This window comes from Cinclus cinclus, chromosome 28, assembly GCF_963662255.1.
Source record: "Cinclus cinclus chromosome 28, bCinCin1.1, whole genome shotgun sequence".
NCBI lineage: Eukaryota > Metazoa > Chordata > Aves > Passeriformes > Cinclidae > Cinclus > Cinclus cinclus.
The window spans coordinates 5,580,160-5,598,128 of record NC_085073.1 but is presented as its reverse complement, the minus strand read 5'-3'; the positions used below and the strand labels follow the sequence as shown (position 1 = coordinate 5,598,128).

General features: G+C 44.7%; 1 protein-coding gene across 2 annotated transcripts in view; it reads left to right on the top strand.

The window, feature by feature from the left end:
• FBN3 (fibrillin 3) overlaps positions 1 to 17,969 on the top strand; it is a 71,990-nt gene that overhangs the window by 13,475 nt on the left and 40,546 nt on the right. For both annotated transcript variants that reach the window (XM_062510243.1, XM_062510242.1), the window contains exons 5-7: positions 2,237 to 2,332; positions 13,873 to 14,070; positions 16,250 to 16,375. In XM_062510243.1, the coding sequence (XP_062366227.1) occupies positions 2,237 to 2,332; positions 13,873 to 14,070; positions 16,250 to 16,375 (420 nt within the window). The remainder of the gene's footprint in view (positions 1 to 2,236; positions 2,333 to 13,872; positions 14,071 to 16,249; positions 16,376 to 17,969) is intronic.

The following is a 17,969-nucleotide window of genomic DNA, read 5'->3' as shown; positions in this document are numbered from 1 at the left end:
GGAATGGGAACAGAGACAGGAGTGGGAATGGGAATGGGATTGGGATTGGGATTGGGATTTGGAGTGGGAACGGGAGTGGGAATGGGGATGGGAATGGAAAAGGGCAGCCAGGACACTCCAACATGAGCTCCGTGTTCTCCTTCCCTCACAATCTCAGCCTGCTCTCGTCACTAACACAGACACAGCTCTGTATCGAAATACAGATATTAGATATCATTAATGGATGGATTTATTTCCCAGTGTGATGTATAATATACTAATATAATATAGATTTTTCAATCAATTCTAATATATAGATAATAGATCTAGATGGTATTGTATGTACTATATTATCTATATAGATAATATAGAATATGTGGATATGTTATATATCCCAACATATAATATATATTTATAATATAGAATGTAATGTATAGTATATTTATAATATCTTTCATATATTTTATATATTATATAGAACATATGCACAATATATTACATAAACCATGCACCTATATATTATATATTCAATTACACATCTCTATAACTATATATTCTCTTATTATTTTAGCATTATATAATTATATTTAGTACATTACAATTATTGCATCATTATATCATTATATCATTATATAAATTATATATGTTTATATATTTATATATAAATATATATTCTACCATGTAATACATTTTAGGAAGCCTTTAGTAAGTGAATAAGAGAAATATCTTTGAAAGAATCTCATATCAATTCAATCAATTAGAGCTTTCCAAATTCCAAATTCCTGGATCCACATGGGAATCATTCCCATTGAAGTCAGTGAAGATTTTTAAAGAAAAAAAATCCCCCAAACTCCCCCTGATCCCTCGGTGCTGAAACTTTCCTAAAAGCTCAGCCGGAGGCTCCAGATGGAAAATTTCACCCTGAGCAGCAAAAGCTTGGGAAAATTCTCAGGGGCAGCAGCCGGGGCTGGGACGTGCAGCCCTCCCTGGGATACGTGCTGCTCCCAGCTCCAGCCCCTGTTCCCAGCCTGGCAGCACATCCCGGGAATGCTACACCCCCATCCCAGCTCAGCCTGGATCCCAGGAATGCTGCACCCCCATCCCATCCCATCCCATCCCATCCCATCCCATCCCATCCCATCCCATCCCATCCCATCCCAGCCCAGCCCAGCCCAGCCTGGATCCCGGGAATGCTGAACCCCCATCCCATCCCATCCCATCCCATCCCATCCCATCCCATCCCATCCCATCCCATCCCAGCCCAGCCCAGCCTGGATCCCGGGAATGCTGAACCCCCATCCCATCCCATCCCATCCCATCCCATCCCATCCCATCCCATCCCATCCCAGCCCAGCCTGGATCCCGGGAATGCTGAACCCCCATCCCATCCCATCCCATCCCATCCCATCCCATCCCATCCCATCCCATCCCATCCCAGCCCATCCCAGCCCATCCCAGCCCAGCCTGGATCCCGGGAATGCTGAACCCCCATCCCAGCCCAGCCTGGATCCCGGGAATGCTGAACCCCCATCCCATCCCAGCCTGGATCCCGGGAATGCTGAACCCCCAGCCCAGCCCAGCCTGGATCCTGGGATCAGGGCTGAGATCAGAGCTGGGGGCTGAGCTGGGATCAGGGCTGGGATCAGGGCTGGGATCAGGGCTGGGATCGGGGCCAGAGCAGGGCAGGGTCCTTGGGGGTCCCTTCCCACTCTGGACATTCCATCAATCCCTGGTTTCAACCAGGAAACTTCCTTTGGCTCCAACCCTGAGTGCAGGGTTTTAAGTCAGGGTAGCAGCAGGAATATTTTAAGGCAGGAATATTTTAAGGCAGGAATATTTTAAGGCAGTGGCTATTTTAGGTCAGGGAACACCCAGGTACTGCTCAAACCTCTGTTCCTTGCTCTGGGCATGTGGGACTCAATCCCTGACCCATTCCCCACCCCTTTCCCTTTGTGCATTTTCGTGTCTTAAATCCCACCACTGACCTGAGGGAACTGAGATTCCAGAGGGCAGGAAATCCTTTTCAGAAAGAGGGCTCAGGCAGGAGCAGGGATCAATTTTCCCAAGGAGAAAGAATTAAAAAAATCTCACATTTCTCCGCGTTCGCTGCGCGGAGGCTCCGGCTGGGAGAACACGGAGCTGATATCCCAATCCCTGATAGTCCAACCACCCTGGAGGTGACATCCCCAGCTCTGCCAGCACCACGGAGGGGTTCTGCAGGAGCAGAAGTGATGGAATTCTCTGTTTTCCCTCGCAGCTGTGTGTGAGAACGGCTGCCAGAACGGGGGCAGGTGCATCGGCCCCAACCGCTGCGCCTGCGTCTACGGCTTCACCGGCCCCCAGTGCGAGAGAGGTGAGGGAGAAATTCCACAGCATTCCACATTCCCTGCAATTCCAGGCCACCATGGCACCACGGCCTGGCTGAATCCAGGCTGGATTTCACCCTGTGGAATTTGTTCTGGGTTTTGTTGGGTTTTGCTGGTGCCCCCCCCCCCCAGCGCTCCGTGGGATTCCTCCATGGGATGAGAATTCCCCGGGATGTGGCTGGGCTGGGTTTGTGCAGGGGCAGATTTGGGCTCTGTGGGCATGGCTGAGGTTTGGCTGAGCCAGGGAATTCCTGCCTTTCCCACTGGCTCAGATGGATGCTCCCAGCTCTTGATAGGATTTTTTGGCAAGGCTCGGGGTAGCCCGAGGTCCGAAATGAAACCGAAACGCGGAGCTGATGTTTGAGCTCCCAGATCTGAGATCAAAGCACCTGGAAATGTCCCGATTTTCCAGCTCCTCACTCTCCCAGAACTGGGCTTGCTCTGTGTGGCTCCATTCCCAAGGATTGGGCTGCTCTTTGCCTTTCCTGGGATTTTTCCATGTGGTTTAGAGGGTGAGACGGGAACAGCAGCTGGGTTCTGGTAGCCAAGCCAGCAGGAACCCACCCAGTTCCACTGGGCTGTGCAGCATCCCCAGGGCTCCAAAAGCATCTCCTGGACCTCAAGGTACAGGTGAGCTCCATGCTCAAACTCTGTTGAAGTTTGAGCCTCACATTTGTTGGCTGCATGGAAGGAAAAGCTCTGGAAAAGCCTCCACACGTCCACTTGCCTTGCTCTGGTCTCCTTCTTTGTAGAATCAGGGAATTGTGGAGAGGTTTGGGTTGGGAGGGAACTTAAAACCATCCAGGAACACCTTCCACTGTCCCAGCCTGGCCTTGGATGCTTCCAGGGATGGGATATCTCCAATTTTCTGGGCAATTCTCCTGTTCTGCAGCAGTTACAGATTCTTTAAACCCTCTCCTTTTTCCAACAAACAGTTTAGTTATGGGGAATTACGAGGATTTCTTTCTGGAGGGCTCTGCCCAGGGAGATTTCTCCCCCAAACCCCTAAACCCAAGCTCCAGAGCCTGGTGAGCTCCTCACATTTTCCTCCCTCACTGGGGCCTGACGAGATTCCCAAATCCACCCAGACATCGGCTGTGTGTGAGCAGAGAGCTGGAAATTCCTGAAAGAAACTTCTGGAGAAGGCTGGAAAATCCAAATGTCCTTTGTGTGTGCGTGTGTGTGTGTGTATGGAGAGGGGAAGAGGCAGGGCCAGACTTTGGGGCCGTTTGTGTAAAATTCTTTACGTGAAGGAGCATTTTCACAAAGCCTGCAGAGATTTGGCTGAGCCAGACTTGTGTGAGAGACAAAACAAATCCTGCAGCTGTGTCCACACAGCTCCTCCCTGCCAAGGCAAACACAGCCCGGGCTGGGAAGGGATCCTGGGGGAGCAGGATCCAGCCAGGTGAGTGCCTGGGTCTGACCTTCCAGGGAAAAAAAACAGGGAAATTTTTTTTTTTCCCCCGAGGGAAAATGGGGCTCCTGCTCCACGAGGAGTCCCTGAGCACCAGGATCTGTGTCCTGTTGTTCCAGGTTGTTCTTGGGAGTCTCCATAAGGAGAATCCAGCAGCAGCACCTTCTGTAGCTCTGGGTTCAGCTCCAGTCCTCACCCCTAAGGGTTTCCCTGGAGCAGGATTAGTTTGGAGCAGGATTAATTCCAAGCAGAGCCTGAAGCTCTTTCCTCACAGGGAGAAAGGAGAAATCTCCTCACAGAGCTGGGGAATATCCTGGGCTCTGCCACACGTGGAATTCTCTGTATTAATGACAGCAGTGATGAGTGAGGAGCACGAACACAAACAGAACACGAGAAATTCCTCCTCAGCAGGAGGGAAAACTTCTTTCCCTGGAGGTGGCAGAGCCCTGGAACACTTGCCCAGGAATTGGGGATTCTCCCTGTCTGGACTCCAAACCCACCTGGTCCCTGTGTCACCTGCTGCAGGTGACCTAGGTTGGGCTGGGTGATCTCCAGCCCCAGAATCTTGGGATTTTGTGAGCCCCATCCCTGACAGAAAGAACTCACCCACCCCAAATCCATCCAGTTCCAGATTTACTTAAGGGCTTCACTCGAACTTACCTTGCTACCGCCCTAACAAGAAATAATTTGAATTTTCAATTGGAATAAAGTGAATTTCTGAGTGCTGAGAGCAGCTCCAATAAGAGGCTGCTTTGTACTGGGAGCAGAACAACCCCCCTCACACCTCATCCAGGAAATTCCCCCCCTCCAGAGGGAAATACCCTCGGAGCAAGGCACTCACAGAATTCCAGCATCATTTCCTCCCTCTCCCTGACATCTTGTGGGACGAGGGGCTGGGGGATATTTTTGTGGAACCTGAGCTCCCATGACATCAGTGTGGGAGGAGAAGCTGCAGCCCAGAAAAGCTGAGGCTGTGGGGCCAGAGGCCGAGGGCTGCTCGTGGTTTTACAGCAAAATGAAAGATTCTGATGTCATGGCTCTGATTTCACCCTCCCTCGAGTAGGAAAAAATGACCCAGAGCGAGTGACTGAGTCTGACTCGGGTGATGTTTGCAGCTCCTCCTGTGCCCCAGGGATGAGCTTTTTCATTTGGGGTTGTTTCTACAGCCAAATGAAATCTTCCCTGTGGAATTTTTCCTTGGGATCCAGAAGCTTTCCTTTGGGATCCAGGAGCTTTTCCCTGAGATCCAGGAGCTTTTCTTTGGGATCCAGGAGTTTTTCCCTGAGATCCAGGAGCTTTTCCCTGAGATCCAGGAGTTTTTCCCTGAGATCCAGGAGTTTTTCCCTGAGATCCAGGAGCTTTTCCCTGAGATCCAGGAGTTTTTCCCTGAGATCCAGGAGCTTCTCTTTGAGATCCAGGAGCTTTTCCCTGAGATCCAGAAGCTTTTCTTTGGGATCCAGGAGTTTTTCCCTGAGATCCAGGAGCTTTTCTTTGGGATCCAGGAGTTTTTCCCTGAGATCCAGGAGCTTTTCTTTGGGATCCAGGAGTTTTACCCTGAGATCCAGGAGTTTTTCCCTGAGATCCAGAAGCTTTTCTTTGGGATCCAGGAGTTTTTCCCTGAGATCCAGGAGCTTCTCTTTGAGATCCAGGAGCTTTTCCCTGAGATCCAGGAGCTTTTCTTTGGGATCCAGGAGTTTTTCCCTGAGATCCAGGAGCTTTTCTTTGGGATCCAGGAGTTTTTCCCTGAGATCCAGGAGCTTTTCTTTGGGATCCAGGAGTTTTACCCTGAGATCCAGGAGCTTTTCCCTGAGATCCAGGAGCTCTTCCCTGAGATCCAGGAGCTGTGGTCTCTTCCAAGGGACTCTGGGCAATGCCAGTTTTCCCAAGGAGTGCTTGGGAAGAGTCTGGAGCCCTGGAATTTTCCCCCCCCAGCCCCTCCATTGACCAACCAGGACAAGTCCTGACCCCAAGGGATCATCTTCCAGGACTTTCCAAGCCCTGCTCTGACATTCCCAGCCATTCCTCCCACTCTTGGAACCACCAGCTCCTTGTTTCCCTGTGTTCTCTGTGCCTCGGGAGCTGCTCCTTGAAACTCGGGTTTCATCAGGCCGAGACTTCATCAGGAAACTGTAAAAACAGGACAGGAAAACTCCGAGAAAGTTCTCCCTTTACAATTTCCTTTGGATGTGTTTTTCCAGCACTTGGAATGTCTGGCCTTAGAAAGTGCCCCCGCCAGCTTTTTCTTCTCTGCAAAAGCCCAAACAGTTAAAGTGGAGGAATGTGGCTGTGTTTGGGTGAAGTAAGGAAATGACGAGCTGGAGAAAGTATTCCATGAGAAAGGAGCCCCTCAGGGAGACCCTGGGGCTGCTCCCCTCCCCCAGAGCCCGAGGGGCTGGGAGAGCTCTGGGGCTGGAGAACACCTGGAGAACACCTGGAACAATTCTTTTGGGGTCAGCTCCTTCCCCTGGGGCTGTGCTGGAGGCTCTGGGATGCTGCTCCTGAGTGTTCATGGAGGGACGGGACACAGGCGAGGGACAGAGGGCAGGGGTAGGTGGGATACTGGAGAGGAATAGTTCCCTGGGAGAGAGGGAAGGGGCTGGGATGGAATTCCCAGAGCAGCTGTGGCTGCCCCTGGATCCCTGGAAGTGTCCAAGGCCCGGCTGGAGCAGCTTGGGACAGTGAGAGGTGTCCCTGAGGAGCTTTAAATTCCCTTCCAAGCCCGAGCATTCCAGGATTCCAAGGCCTCTGTGTGCAGAGATCCACTGCTCCACTGAGCCTGATTTTAACCTTTCAGCTCTGTGATCCCTGTCACTCCTGATCCCAATCCCTGTTATCCCCTGATCCCTGTCACTCCTGATCCCAATCCCTGTCACTCCTGATCCCGATCCCTGTCACTCCTGATCCCTGTCACTCCTGATCCCAATCCCTGTCACTCCTGATCCCAATCCCTGTCACTCCTGATCCCTGTCACTCCTGATCCCAATCCCTGTCACTCCTGATCCCGATCCCTGTCACCCCCTGATCCCTGTCACTCCTGATCCCAATCCCTGTCACTCCTGATCCCTGTCACTCCTGATCCCTGTCACTCCCGATCCCAATCCCAATCCCGATCCCGATCCCGATCCCAATCCCGATCCCGATCCCGATCCCGATCCCGATCTCCCCAGTCCCAATCCCAGTCTGTCCCATTGGTGGCCCTGGACCATCCCATCCTGGCCGTGTCCTTCTGCCCAATCCTGGGATTTGTGGCCCCATCCCAGCACAGCTGGAGCTCCCTGGGGATGATCCACGGCCACTTTTGTCCTGCAGGTTGTAAGAAAAAGCCTCCATTGTTTGTTGTGAGAGGGAACTGAGTTTTGGCAAAGGAAAAAAAACTCCTCTTCCCCAGCTCTGTTTGTTTGGGAGAGGAGGAATTCAGCCCCTGGCTGTCTTGGGAGGGAATTCCAGAGGGTGGGAGAAGAGAAAAGCTCCTCATTCCCCTCCCTGTGCTGGACTCTGCATCTACTCCCACGATGGATTTGTGTGGCTGGGATTGTCCTTTAGATAACACAGGAAATCTTGGAATGATCCCACTTCTCCATGTCCAGGGATCTGAATTCCCACTGGAATTGACTCGGGGATACCCTCCTGGCTCCATGGATGTTGCAGGAGTGGAGGAAACTCTTTTTTCATGTGAATATTTTCAGAAGTTCCTGACCAAGCCCTCTCCCCAGAATCCCCCCCTGGTGCAGCATTTCTTGCAGTCCTCTCATGGGAATTCTCATTGGAATTGTCAGGGATTCAGAGCTCGAGGGGCTCCCTAAATCCCCCCCTTATTCAGGATTTCTTACAATTCCTTAATGGGAATTTTACCTGGAGCTGCCCCACATCCCACACTGGGCTCTGCTGAGGGAAGAGGGAACAGCAATCCCAGATTTTCCAAGGGAAAAAAAAAAAAACAACAAAAAAAAAAAACAAACCCAACTCCTGCAGGAACATTGACCTGCAGAAGGATTCCTGGAACAGGATCCCGTGCAGGGACTGGGAGAGGCTTCAGACATCTCCTAAGCGTCCCCATTTCCTTCATAAAATTTCACTGGTGCCTCATTAAAATTTTAATCATTTGCCCATTAAAATTAGCACCAGCTGGGGCTGGGAGGCAGCCAGGGCTCTCCAGACTGAGATTTCCCTGGCTCCATTCCCTCCAGAGGAGTCATCTGCATAGGAAAAGTTATTTTGGGCGATTATGGGCTAAAAAGGGGGTGTTCTCCTCACAATCCCACATTCATTATCCCTCTCCAGGAATTCCTGCAGTGCCTGGGGGAGATGAGGTAGGACATGAGGTGGGAGGTGCAGGTTTTGCCACTTTTCTCCCTGTTCAGAGCGTCAATTTTGGAGTTTTTCATTTATTAATCTGATTTTTTTTTTTTTTTGGCGGTGGGGGTGGGGGGGTGGGGGAGGTCCACCCCGCAGTGACATCAGCCAGTGATCTGGGAACTTGTAAAATTTGGGTCAAAAAAAGAGAGAAATATCATTATTTGGTAACTCCCCATGATTCACGTTTCTGGTCAGATTCCCAAAAAAAATTTTTTTTTTTTTGTTTTTTTTTTTTTTTTGTTTTTACCGATATCTCTTCCAAACCATTCCTTCTTTTCCCCTCTCAAATCCTTCTCTCGACCTCCTTGTGACATCCTCAGCCCAATTCTCTCAGCTTTGATCTTTCAAGTCTGAACTGCTCCAAAACACAAATCAGAGGGAGCATGAAGCTGGAAATGAGGAATTCTTTGCTGATTGATTCCTTCCCAGACACGGAGATTTCCTGTGTGTTTTCCATGGATTTTGGGAATTTTTGGATTTTTTGGCTCCCAGTGCTCTTGCTCCCCCTCTCCTCCACACAGGATTTTTGTTGCTTCACACATCAAACCCAAACCTTTCCCCGTAGGGGTTAATCCGGGAGTAGGGAATTGGGGTCAGGGCAGTTCCTAATTATTGCTTAATTAATTCCATTTTGGAAATTCCCTGAGCCCATCTCAGCCAGGCTCTGGCTGCTCTGACCAACACCTGACTGCTCAAACATTTCACAGGGAATTTTCTGAGCGGACCAGGACGTGCTCCAAGGTTTTTTTTTGTTTGTTTTTTTGTTTTTTTTTCTTTATTACTATATATATTTTTTTTTATTCCCAGTCACAGATCAAACACTTCTGTGTCACCACCTCTATCCAGCTGAGGGAAAAAAAAAAAATCCCACGGAAGGATTTTGCTTCCTGCAGGATTTCCTGCTGTGCCAATATCCCTCATCAAATGGCAAAGCCACATTCCTGAAGGCAAAACCCTGCAAAAAATTGGGTTGAAATCCTTGGGGTTTAAGGGTTGGGGGTTTAAATCCTTGGGGTTTAAATCCTTGGGGGTTTAAATCCTTGGGGTTTTAAATCCTTGGGGGTTTAAATCCTTGGGGGTTGAAGGGTTGGGTTTAAATCCTTGGGGTTTTAAATCCTTGGGGTTTAATTCATTGGGGTTTAAACCCTTGGGGTTGAAATCCTTGGGGTTTAAGGGTTGGGGTTTAAATCCTTGGGGTTTTAAATCCTTAGGAGTTTAAATCCTTGGAGTTTAAAATCCTTGGGGGTTTAAATCCTTGGGGGTTTAAATCCTTGGGGTTTAAATCCTTGTGCGTTTAAATCCTTGGGGTTTTAAATTCTTGGGGTTTTAAATCCTTGGGGTTTAAATCCTTGGGGGTTTAAGGGTTGGGGGTTTAAGGGTTGGGGTTTAAATCCTTGGGGTTTTAAATCCTTGGGGGTTGAAATCCTTGGGGTTTTAAATCCTTGGGAGTTTAAATCCTTGGGGTTTAAAATCCTTGGGGGTTTAAATCCTTGGGGTTGAAATCCTTGGGGTTTAAATCCTTGGGGTTGAAATCCTTGGGGTTTTAAATCCTTGGGGGTTGAAATCCTTAGGGTTTAAGGGTTGGGGGTTGAAATCCTTGGGGTTTGAAATCCTTGGGGTTTAAGGGTTGGGGTTTAAATCCTTGGGGTTTAAATCCTTGGGGTTTGAAATCCTTGGGGTTTGAAATCCTTGGGGTTTGAAATCCTTGGGGTTGAAATCCTTGGGGTTTGAAATCCTTGGGGGTTGAAATCCTTAGGGTTTAAGGGTTGGGGGTTGAAATCCTTGGGGTTTTAAATCCTTGGGGTTTTAAATCCTTGGGGTTTAAATCCTTGGGGTTTAAATCCTTGGGATTGAAATCCTTGGGGTTTGAAATCCTTGGGGTTTGAAATCCTTGGGGTTGAAATCCTTGGGGTTTTAAATCCTTGGGGTTGAAATCCTTGGGGTTTTAAATCCTTGGGGGTTGAAATCCTTAGGGTTTAAGGGTTGGGGGTTGAAATCCTTGGGGTTTTAAATCCTTGGGGTTTAAGGGTTGGGGTTTAAATCCTTGGGGTTTAAATCCTTGGGATTGAAATCCTTGGGGTTTGAAATCCTTGGGGTTTGAAATCCTTGGGGTTGAAATCCTTGGGGTTGAAATCCTTGGGGTTTGAAATCCTTGGGGTTTGAAATCCTTGGGGTTTGAAATCCTTGGGGTTGAAATCCTTGGGGTTGAAATCCTTGGGGTTGAAATCCTTGGGGGTTTTAAATCCTTGGGGGTTTTAAATCCTTGGGGTTTTAAATCCTTGGGGTTTAAGAGTTGGGGTTTAAATCCTTGGGGTTGAAATCCTTGGGGGTTGAAATCCTTGGGGTTTTAAATCCTTGAGGTTTTAAATCCTTGGGGTTTTAAATCCTTGGGGTTTAAGGGTTGGGGTTTAAATCCTTGGGGTTGAAATCCTTGGGGTTTGAAATCCTTGGGGTTGAAATCCTTGGGGGTTGAAATCCTTGGGGTTTGAAATCCTTGGGGTTTTGGGTTTTTACATCCTTGGGGTTTTACACCCTTGGGGTTGAAGGGATGAGAGGATCCTGACTGGGAATGGAAGAAGCCGCTGGTTATTGCCGCAGTGTCTGAGCTCTGAAGTTGAAATTGCCAGGTGATCTTCGAGAGCTCAAGGGAAGAAATGAAATCACGAGGTAAAAATGGGAGAATTCCACAATCCCAGACTGCTTCGGGACGGAAGGCAACGGAAAAATCTTGGAATTGCTTTTTTTTTTTCTACTCCTTTCCTTCCGTCACCTTCCACATCCCGCGGGCGCTGCCAGCTCCGTCCAGCCCGGCCTTGGGCACCTCCAGACTGGGAATTTTTATCATTAAAGTGAAAATTCAATTGGTTTTTTCCTCATCCTTTGAAATTCCCAGAAAAGCTGGGATTGAAATTCTAGAATTACCTGATTTTTGATTTTTAGCTTTTGTTGGAGTCATCACCATCTCTAAAACCAACATTTTATTTGTCGAATCTCAGCTTTTCTTCTCCTCAAAAAAAACAAAAATAAAAATAAATCTCAGCTTGGGTGGCAGTGCTGGGAAGGAATCGCGGTGTGAAAAAGCAGGATCACTATTTTATTTTATTTTATTTTATTTTATTTTATTTTTATTATTTTACTTTATGTTATTTTATTTTGTTTTATTTTATTTTGATTTGATTTGATTTTATGTTATTTTATTTTATTTTTTATTTTATTTTATTTTATTTTATTTTATTTTATTTTATTTTATTTTATTTTATTTCATTTTATTTTATTTCATTTTATTTTATTTCATTTTATTTTATTTTATTTTATCTTATTTTATTTTATTTTATTTTATTTTATTTTATTATTATTATTTTACTTTACGTTATTTTATTTTATTTTGATTTGATTTGATTTGATTTTATGTTATGTTATTTTATTTTTTATTTTATTTTATTTTATTTCATTTCATTTTATTTTATTTTATTTTATTTTTATTTGATTTGATTTAATTTAATTTAATTTTATTATTTGATTTGATTTAATTTGATTTTTATTTTATTTGATTTTTATTTGATTTTTATTTGATTTTATTATCTTATTTTATTATTTAATATTATTTTATTTTTATTTTATCTTATTTTATTTTATCTTATTTTATTTTATCTTATATTATTTTACTTTATTTCATTTTATTTTTTTGGGGGGGGCATTTTAAAAATTTAAACATTTTAAAAGGTTTAATTTGAAAAGGTTTAAAGGAAGACAAGAAGGGACAAAAGATAAAGTAAAAGGTTGTAATGGTTGAGTGTTTGGTATTCAGTTAAGAGCACACTTGCTATTGAAATTTATTTAATTTTTAGTCTATTTATTTGTTTTTTATTCGATTTATTTATTTTTATTCAATTTATTTATTTTTAATTGAATTTACTTTTATTTTTATTCAATGGATTTGGTTTTTATTCAATTTATTTTTATTTTTATTCAATTTATTTATTTTAAAATTAAAATTATTTATTTGTTATTTAATTAATTTATTTTTATTATATTTATTTATTTATTATTCAAATTATTTATTTTTATTAATTTTTTATTTTTAAAATTCAATTTATGTATTTTTATTCAATTTATTTATTTTAAAATTCAATTTATTTATTTTTTTATTAAATTTATTTATTATTCAATTTATTTATTTTTTATTCTATTTATTTTTATTCTATTTATTTATTTATTTTCCAATTTATTCTTATTTTTATTCAGTTTATTTGTTTTTAATTAATTTATTTTTATTCAGTTTATTTATTTTTTATTCAAGTTATTTATTTTTTTATTCAATTGATTTATTTTTTATTCAATTTATTTATATTTATTCAATTTTTTTATCTTTTATTCACTTTATTTATTTTTTATGCCTTTATATTGTGTGTATTGATACGTATACATAATTAATATGTAATATAATGCATTGAATAATTTAATTCGGAATTTATTTTATTTAATTTCTTATTTAGTTGCATGATTTATTTTTATTTTATTGTTTTGTCTGATTTTATTAATTTTTAAATCGTTTCAATTTATAGATTTGTAAATCTAATTTCATCTTTCAATTTCATTCCTAAGTGTATAAATTTAATTTACAAATTTAATTTAATTTTAAAATTTAATTGATAAATGCTATTTTATTGTAAAAATCTAATTGATAAATTTTATTTTATTTTGAAATTTAATCTATAAATTTAATTTTATTTTAAAATGTAATTGATTAATTTTATTTTATTTTAAAAACTAATTTACAAATTTAACTTTATTTCAAAATTTCATTGATAAACGTTATTTTATTTTAAAAACCAATTTACAAATTTAATTTCATTTCAACATTTCATGGATAAACGTTATTTCATTTTAAAAACTGATCTATAAAATTTCACTGACCAATTCCATTTTATTTTAAAAACCAATTTACAAATTTAACTTCATTTCAAAATTTCATTGATAAACGTTATTTTATATTAAAAAACCCATTTACAAATTTAATTTCATTTCAACATTTCATTGATAAACGTTATTTTATATTAAAAAACCAATTTACAAACTTAACCAATTTCTAAAATTTCACTGACCAATTCCATTTTATTTTAAAAACCAATCTACAAATTTAACTTCATTTCAAAATTTCATTGATAAACGTTATTTTATATTAAAAAACCCATTTACAAATTTAATTTCATTTCAACATTTCATTGATAAACGTTATTTTATATTAAAAAACCAATTTACAAACTTAACCAATTTCTAAAATTTCACTGACCAATTCCATTTTATTTTAAAAACCCATTTACAAACTCAACCATTTTCTAAAATTTCACTGACCAATTCCATTTTATTTTAAAAACCCATTTACAAACTCAACCAATTTCTAAAATTTCACTGACCAATTCCATTTTATTTTAAAAACCCATTTACAAACTCAACCAATTTCTAAAATTTCACTGACCAATTCCATTTTATATTAAAAACCAACTTACCAAATATAATTTAAACCTAAACTCTCATCGACAAATTGAATTTTAATCGACAAACCTCACCCATTTTAACGATACCATTAACATCCACCCTGCTCTATTTTCAAATAACTCCAATTCATTTCGGGCGTTCCCGAGCGGACGGAACTCACGGATTCTCCCGTTTTTTTTGGTTTTTTTTGGTTTTTTTTGGTTTTTTTTGGTTTTTTTTGGGTTTTTTTTTGTTTTTTTTTTGTTTTTTCACCCCCAGATTACCGCACGGGGCCTTGCTTCAGCCAGGTGAACAACCAGATGTGCCAGGGCCAGCTGAGCGGCATCGTGTGCACCAAGACCATGTGCTGTGCCACCATCGGCCGCGCCTGGGGACACCCGTGCGAGATGTGCCCCGGGCAGCCTCATCCCTGCCGGCGCGGATTCATCCCGAATATCCGCACGGGAGCGTGCCAGGGTCAGCGCGGGGACGGAGGGGAAAGGGCACGGGGAAGAGAGAAGGAGGGTAACGGGACGTGGGGGAGAGGGTTGGGAGTGGGAATGGGATGGGGGGAATGGGAATGGGATTGGGGGGAATGGGAATGGGATGGGGGGAATGGGAATGGGATGGGGGAATGGGAATGGGATTGGGAAATGGGAATGGGATGGGGGGAATGGGAATGGGATGGGGGGAATGGGAATGGGATTGGGAAATGGGAATGGGATTCCAAAATGGGAATGGGATGGGGGAAATGGGAATGGGATGGGGGAATGGGAATGGGATTGGGGAATGGGAATGGGATTGGGAAATGGGAATGGGATGGGGGGAATGGGAATGGGATGGGGGGAATGGGAATGGGATTGGGAAATGGGAATGGGATTGGGAAAATGGGAATGGGATTGGGAAATGGGAATGGGATGGGGGAAATGGGAATGGGATTCCAAAATGGGAATGGGATTGGAAAATGGGAATGGGATTGGGATTGGAAAATGGGAATGGGATTCCAAAATGGGAACATAAACCAGAGGGTTGGGAGTGGGAATGGGAGGGTGAAATGGGAATGGGATGGGGGAAATGGGAATGGGATTGGAAAATGGGAATGGGATGGGGGAAATGGGAATGGGATGGGGGAATGGGAATGGGATTGGGAAAATGGGAATGGGATTGGGAAATGGGAATGGGATTGGGAAATGGGAATGGGATTGGGAAATGGGAATGGGATTCCAAAATGGGAATGGGATTCCAAAATGGGAATGGGATGGGGGAAATGGGAATGGGATGGGGGAAATGGGAATGGGATGGGGGGAATGGGAATGGGATTGGGAAATGGGAATGGGATTCCAAAATGGGAATGGGATTCCAAAATGGGAATGGGATGGGGGAAATGGGAATGGGATGGGGGAAATGGGAATGGGATTGGAAAATGGGAATGGGATTGGGATTGGAAAATGGGAATGGGATTCCAAAATGGGAACATAAACCAGAGGGTTGGGAGTGGGAATGGGAGGGTGAAATGGGAATGGGATGGGGGAAATGGGAATGGGATTGGAAAATGGGAATGGGATTGGGAAAATGGGAATGGGATTGGAAAATGGGAATGGGATGGGGAAAATGGGAATGGGATTCCAAAATGGGAATGGGATGGGGAAAATGGGAATGGGATTGGAAAATGGGAATGGGATTGGGAAATGGGAATGGGAATGGAAAATGGGAATGGGATTCCAAAATGGGAACATAAGCCAGAGGGTTGGGAGTCGGAATGGGAAAAATGGGAATGGGATTGGGATTGGAAAATGGGAATGGGAGAATAAAATGGGAACATAAACCAGAGGGTTGGGAGTGGGAATGGGAGGGTGAAATGGGAATGGGATTGGGAAAATGGGAATGGGATGGGAAAAATGGGAATGGGATTGGGATTGGAAAATGGGAATGGGATTCCAAAATGGGAACATAAACCAGAGGCCTGGGAGTGGGAATGGGAGACTGAAATGGGAATGGGATCGGAAAATGGGAATGGGATTCCAAAATGGGAATGGGATCGTAAAATGGGAATGGGATCAGAAAATGGGAATGGGATTCCAAAATGGGAACATAAACCAGCCCCAAAATGGGAACCTAAAGCAGAGTGCTGGGAGTAGAGGCTGGTATGGGATCACAAAACAGGACCCTAAAGCAGCCCCAGAACAAAACCCTAAAGCAGCCCCAGAACAAAACCCTAAAGCAGAGAGTGCTGGGAGCAGAGTCCTGAACAGAGCCCCAAACCAGAACCTTAAACCAGAGAACACAGAGATGAAAACCCCCAAAGCACAGAACTCTGTGTGGAACTTTGCCAAATCCCCCCGAGTGTCCCAGAGCAGCTCCGTGGCCCCTGCACGGTCCCCTGGGATCTTCCAGAACATTTGATCCCAAAGATTCTTCCCACACTGCTCTGGGGTGAGCTCCTGCATCCCATGGGGTGTCCTGGCTCAGGCTGCTGATTCCTCCCCAAGAACCAGGGCACGGACACCTCCTTTGGGAAGCAGGAATTCATTCCCTGCCCTCACCCCGGTGCAATCTCAGGGGTGATTCCCTCTGGAATGCGATCCTGGGAGCGCAGGAAATTCCAGGGATCCGTGGAATCCTCACATCCCTGCTCCTCCTCCTCCTCCTCCTGCAGATGTGGATGAGTGCCAGGCCATCCCTGGCCTCTGCCAAGGTGGGAATTGCATCAACACCGTGGGATCCTACGAGTGCAAATGTCCTGCGGGGCACAAGCAGAGCGAGACCAGCCACAGGTGTGAAGGTAAGGGAGGCTTTGCCACGATGCTCCACTTCCCAATGGCCCGGGGAATTTAAATCCTGGGTTTTTCCAAGGTGGAGATGGGAGAGAGTTCCCATTCCAGGCTGGATCCCACTTCCAAAGGGATTTTTGATCTCCTGGTCTTCCCTCAGACCAGAAGGAAACTGGTTTGCTTTGGTTTGCTTTGGTTTGGTTTGCTTTGGTTTGCTTTGGTTTGGTTGGCTTTGGTTTGCTTTGATCACAGAGGTGTTTTTTTATAAAGGATATTTTAATGGGAACACAGACTGATGGCACAGGAGGGACCTCTGGGAGGTTTTAGGCTCAGCTCAGGGCTGCCTCCAAAGCACTGCCAGGTTCTGAGTCTGATCAAGCCTTGAAAACTCAACAACTTTTAATTTCGAGGATTTTCATTAGGGCTGTGAAGGTTTAATCACCATGAAATGAGAAATCAAGGAGAGCTCTGCCTGCCTCTGGAACTGCAATAAGATGATCTTTAAGGTTCTTCCAGCCCAGATCATTCCAGGATTCTGTGCCCTGGGTTCAGCCCCTCAGGAAATCTTTCCCAAAGAGAGGCAGGGGCTGCAGAGGTCAATCCCTGCTGGGGGATGGACATTCCTTCATCCCCAGGAAACATCTGTGTCTGAGCATCTTCCTGGGCAGGACGCCAGGAGACTTTCTCTAAAATCCTGACAGAATTCCTGCAGAGCTCCCACAACCCAGGACTGAAAGCAGGAGAATCCAAACCAGTCATTTTTTTTGTGTGTGTGTGTGTGTCAGGTGAAGGACCAGCTCCCCATATCCAACAATATTCCAGGAATTTGCCTGGCCAAGGTGGGAGCAGGGGGAGCAGAACGCTGGCTGGGGAGCAGAGCACATCTGAAACCAGTTGAGCTTGAATCTTCTCCATCCCGAGATTAAACCAAATCCATTGTCTGGGCCTGTCCTCCAGATGTGAGGAGCACATCCCAATTCCCCCAGTGCCTGGAAGAGCAGCCCCACGTGGGCACAAAGAGCTCCCCTTCCCTGTGCTTGCCACGGAAGGGACAATTCCAGCATTCCCAGGGGCTGCTCCACCCCTGGCATCACCACCAGGACAGGAGGCTTCCCTTGGATCTGGGGATCCTGGGAATGACATGAACGGGAGGGATGCTCCAAAGGGTTCCTTTCCCAGCTTGTGTCACCTCCACGTCCCCACAGGGCCAGCAAAAGGCGAGGAGGATCTCAAAATGTGGAATCACCTTTGGGATTCCCTAAAATGATGTGGATAGGGGAATGGAGAGGGTTCCTCTCTCACTTTATGGACACAAGAAGATCTGGGCCCTGAGTTCCCTAAAAATCTCCTGTGAGTTCCCTGAACCCTTTGATCCATCAGGAATTTGGTCCAGCAGATGGAGCATCAAATTCCTGAGCCTCCCATTCCTGCTGGAGCTGCCAAAATCTCTGCCTTGGTCCAAGTGCTGTCCTCACTGAGGCCAAGGGTTTGATCAAAGCAGCACCTGAGGATGGATTTGTTATCCAGGTGTGCTCCAGGCTCCGAATCCCAGCTGGGCAGGAATTCCCCTTGTGGAGTTTTGGGTTCATTTTACAGCTGGGGAAA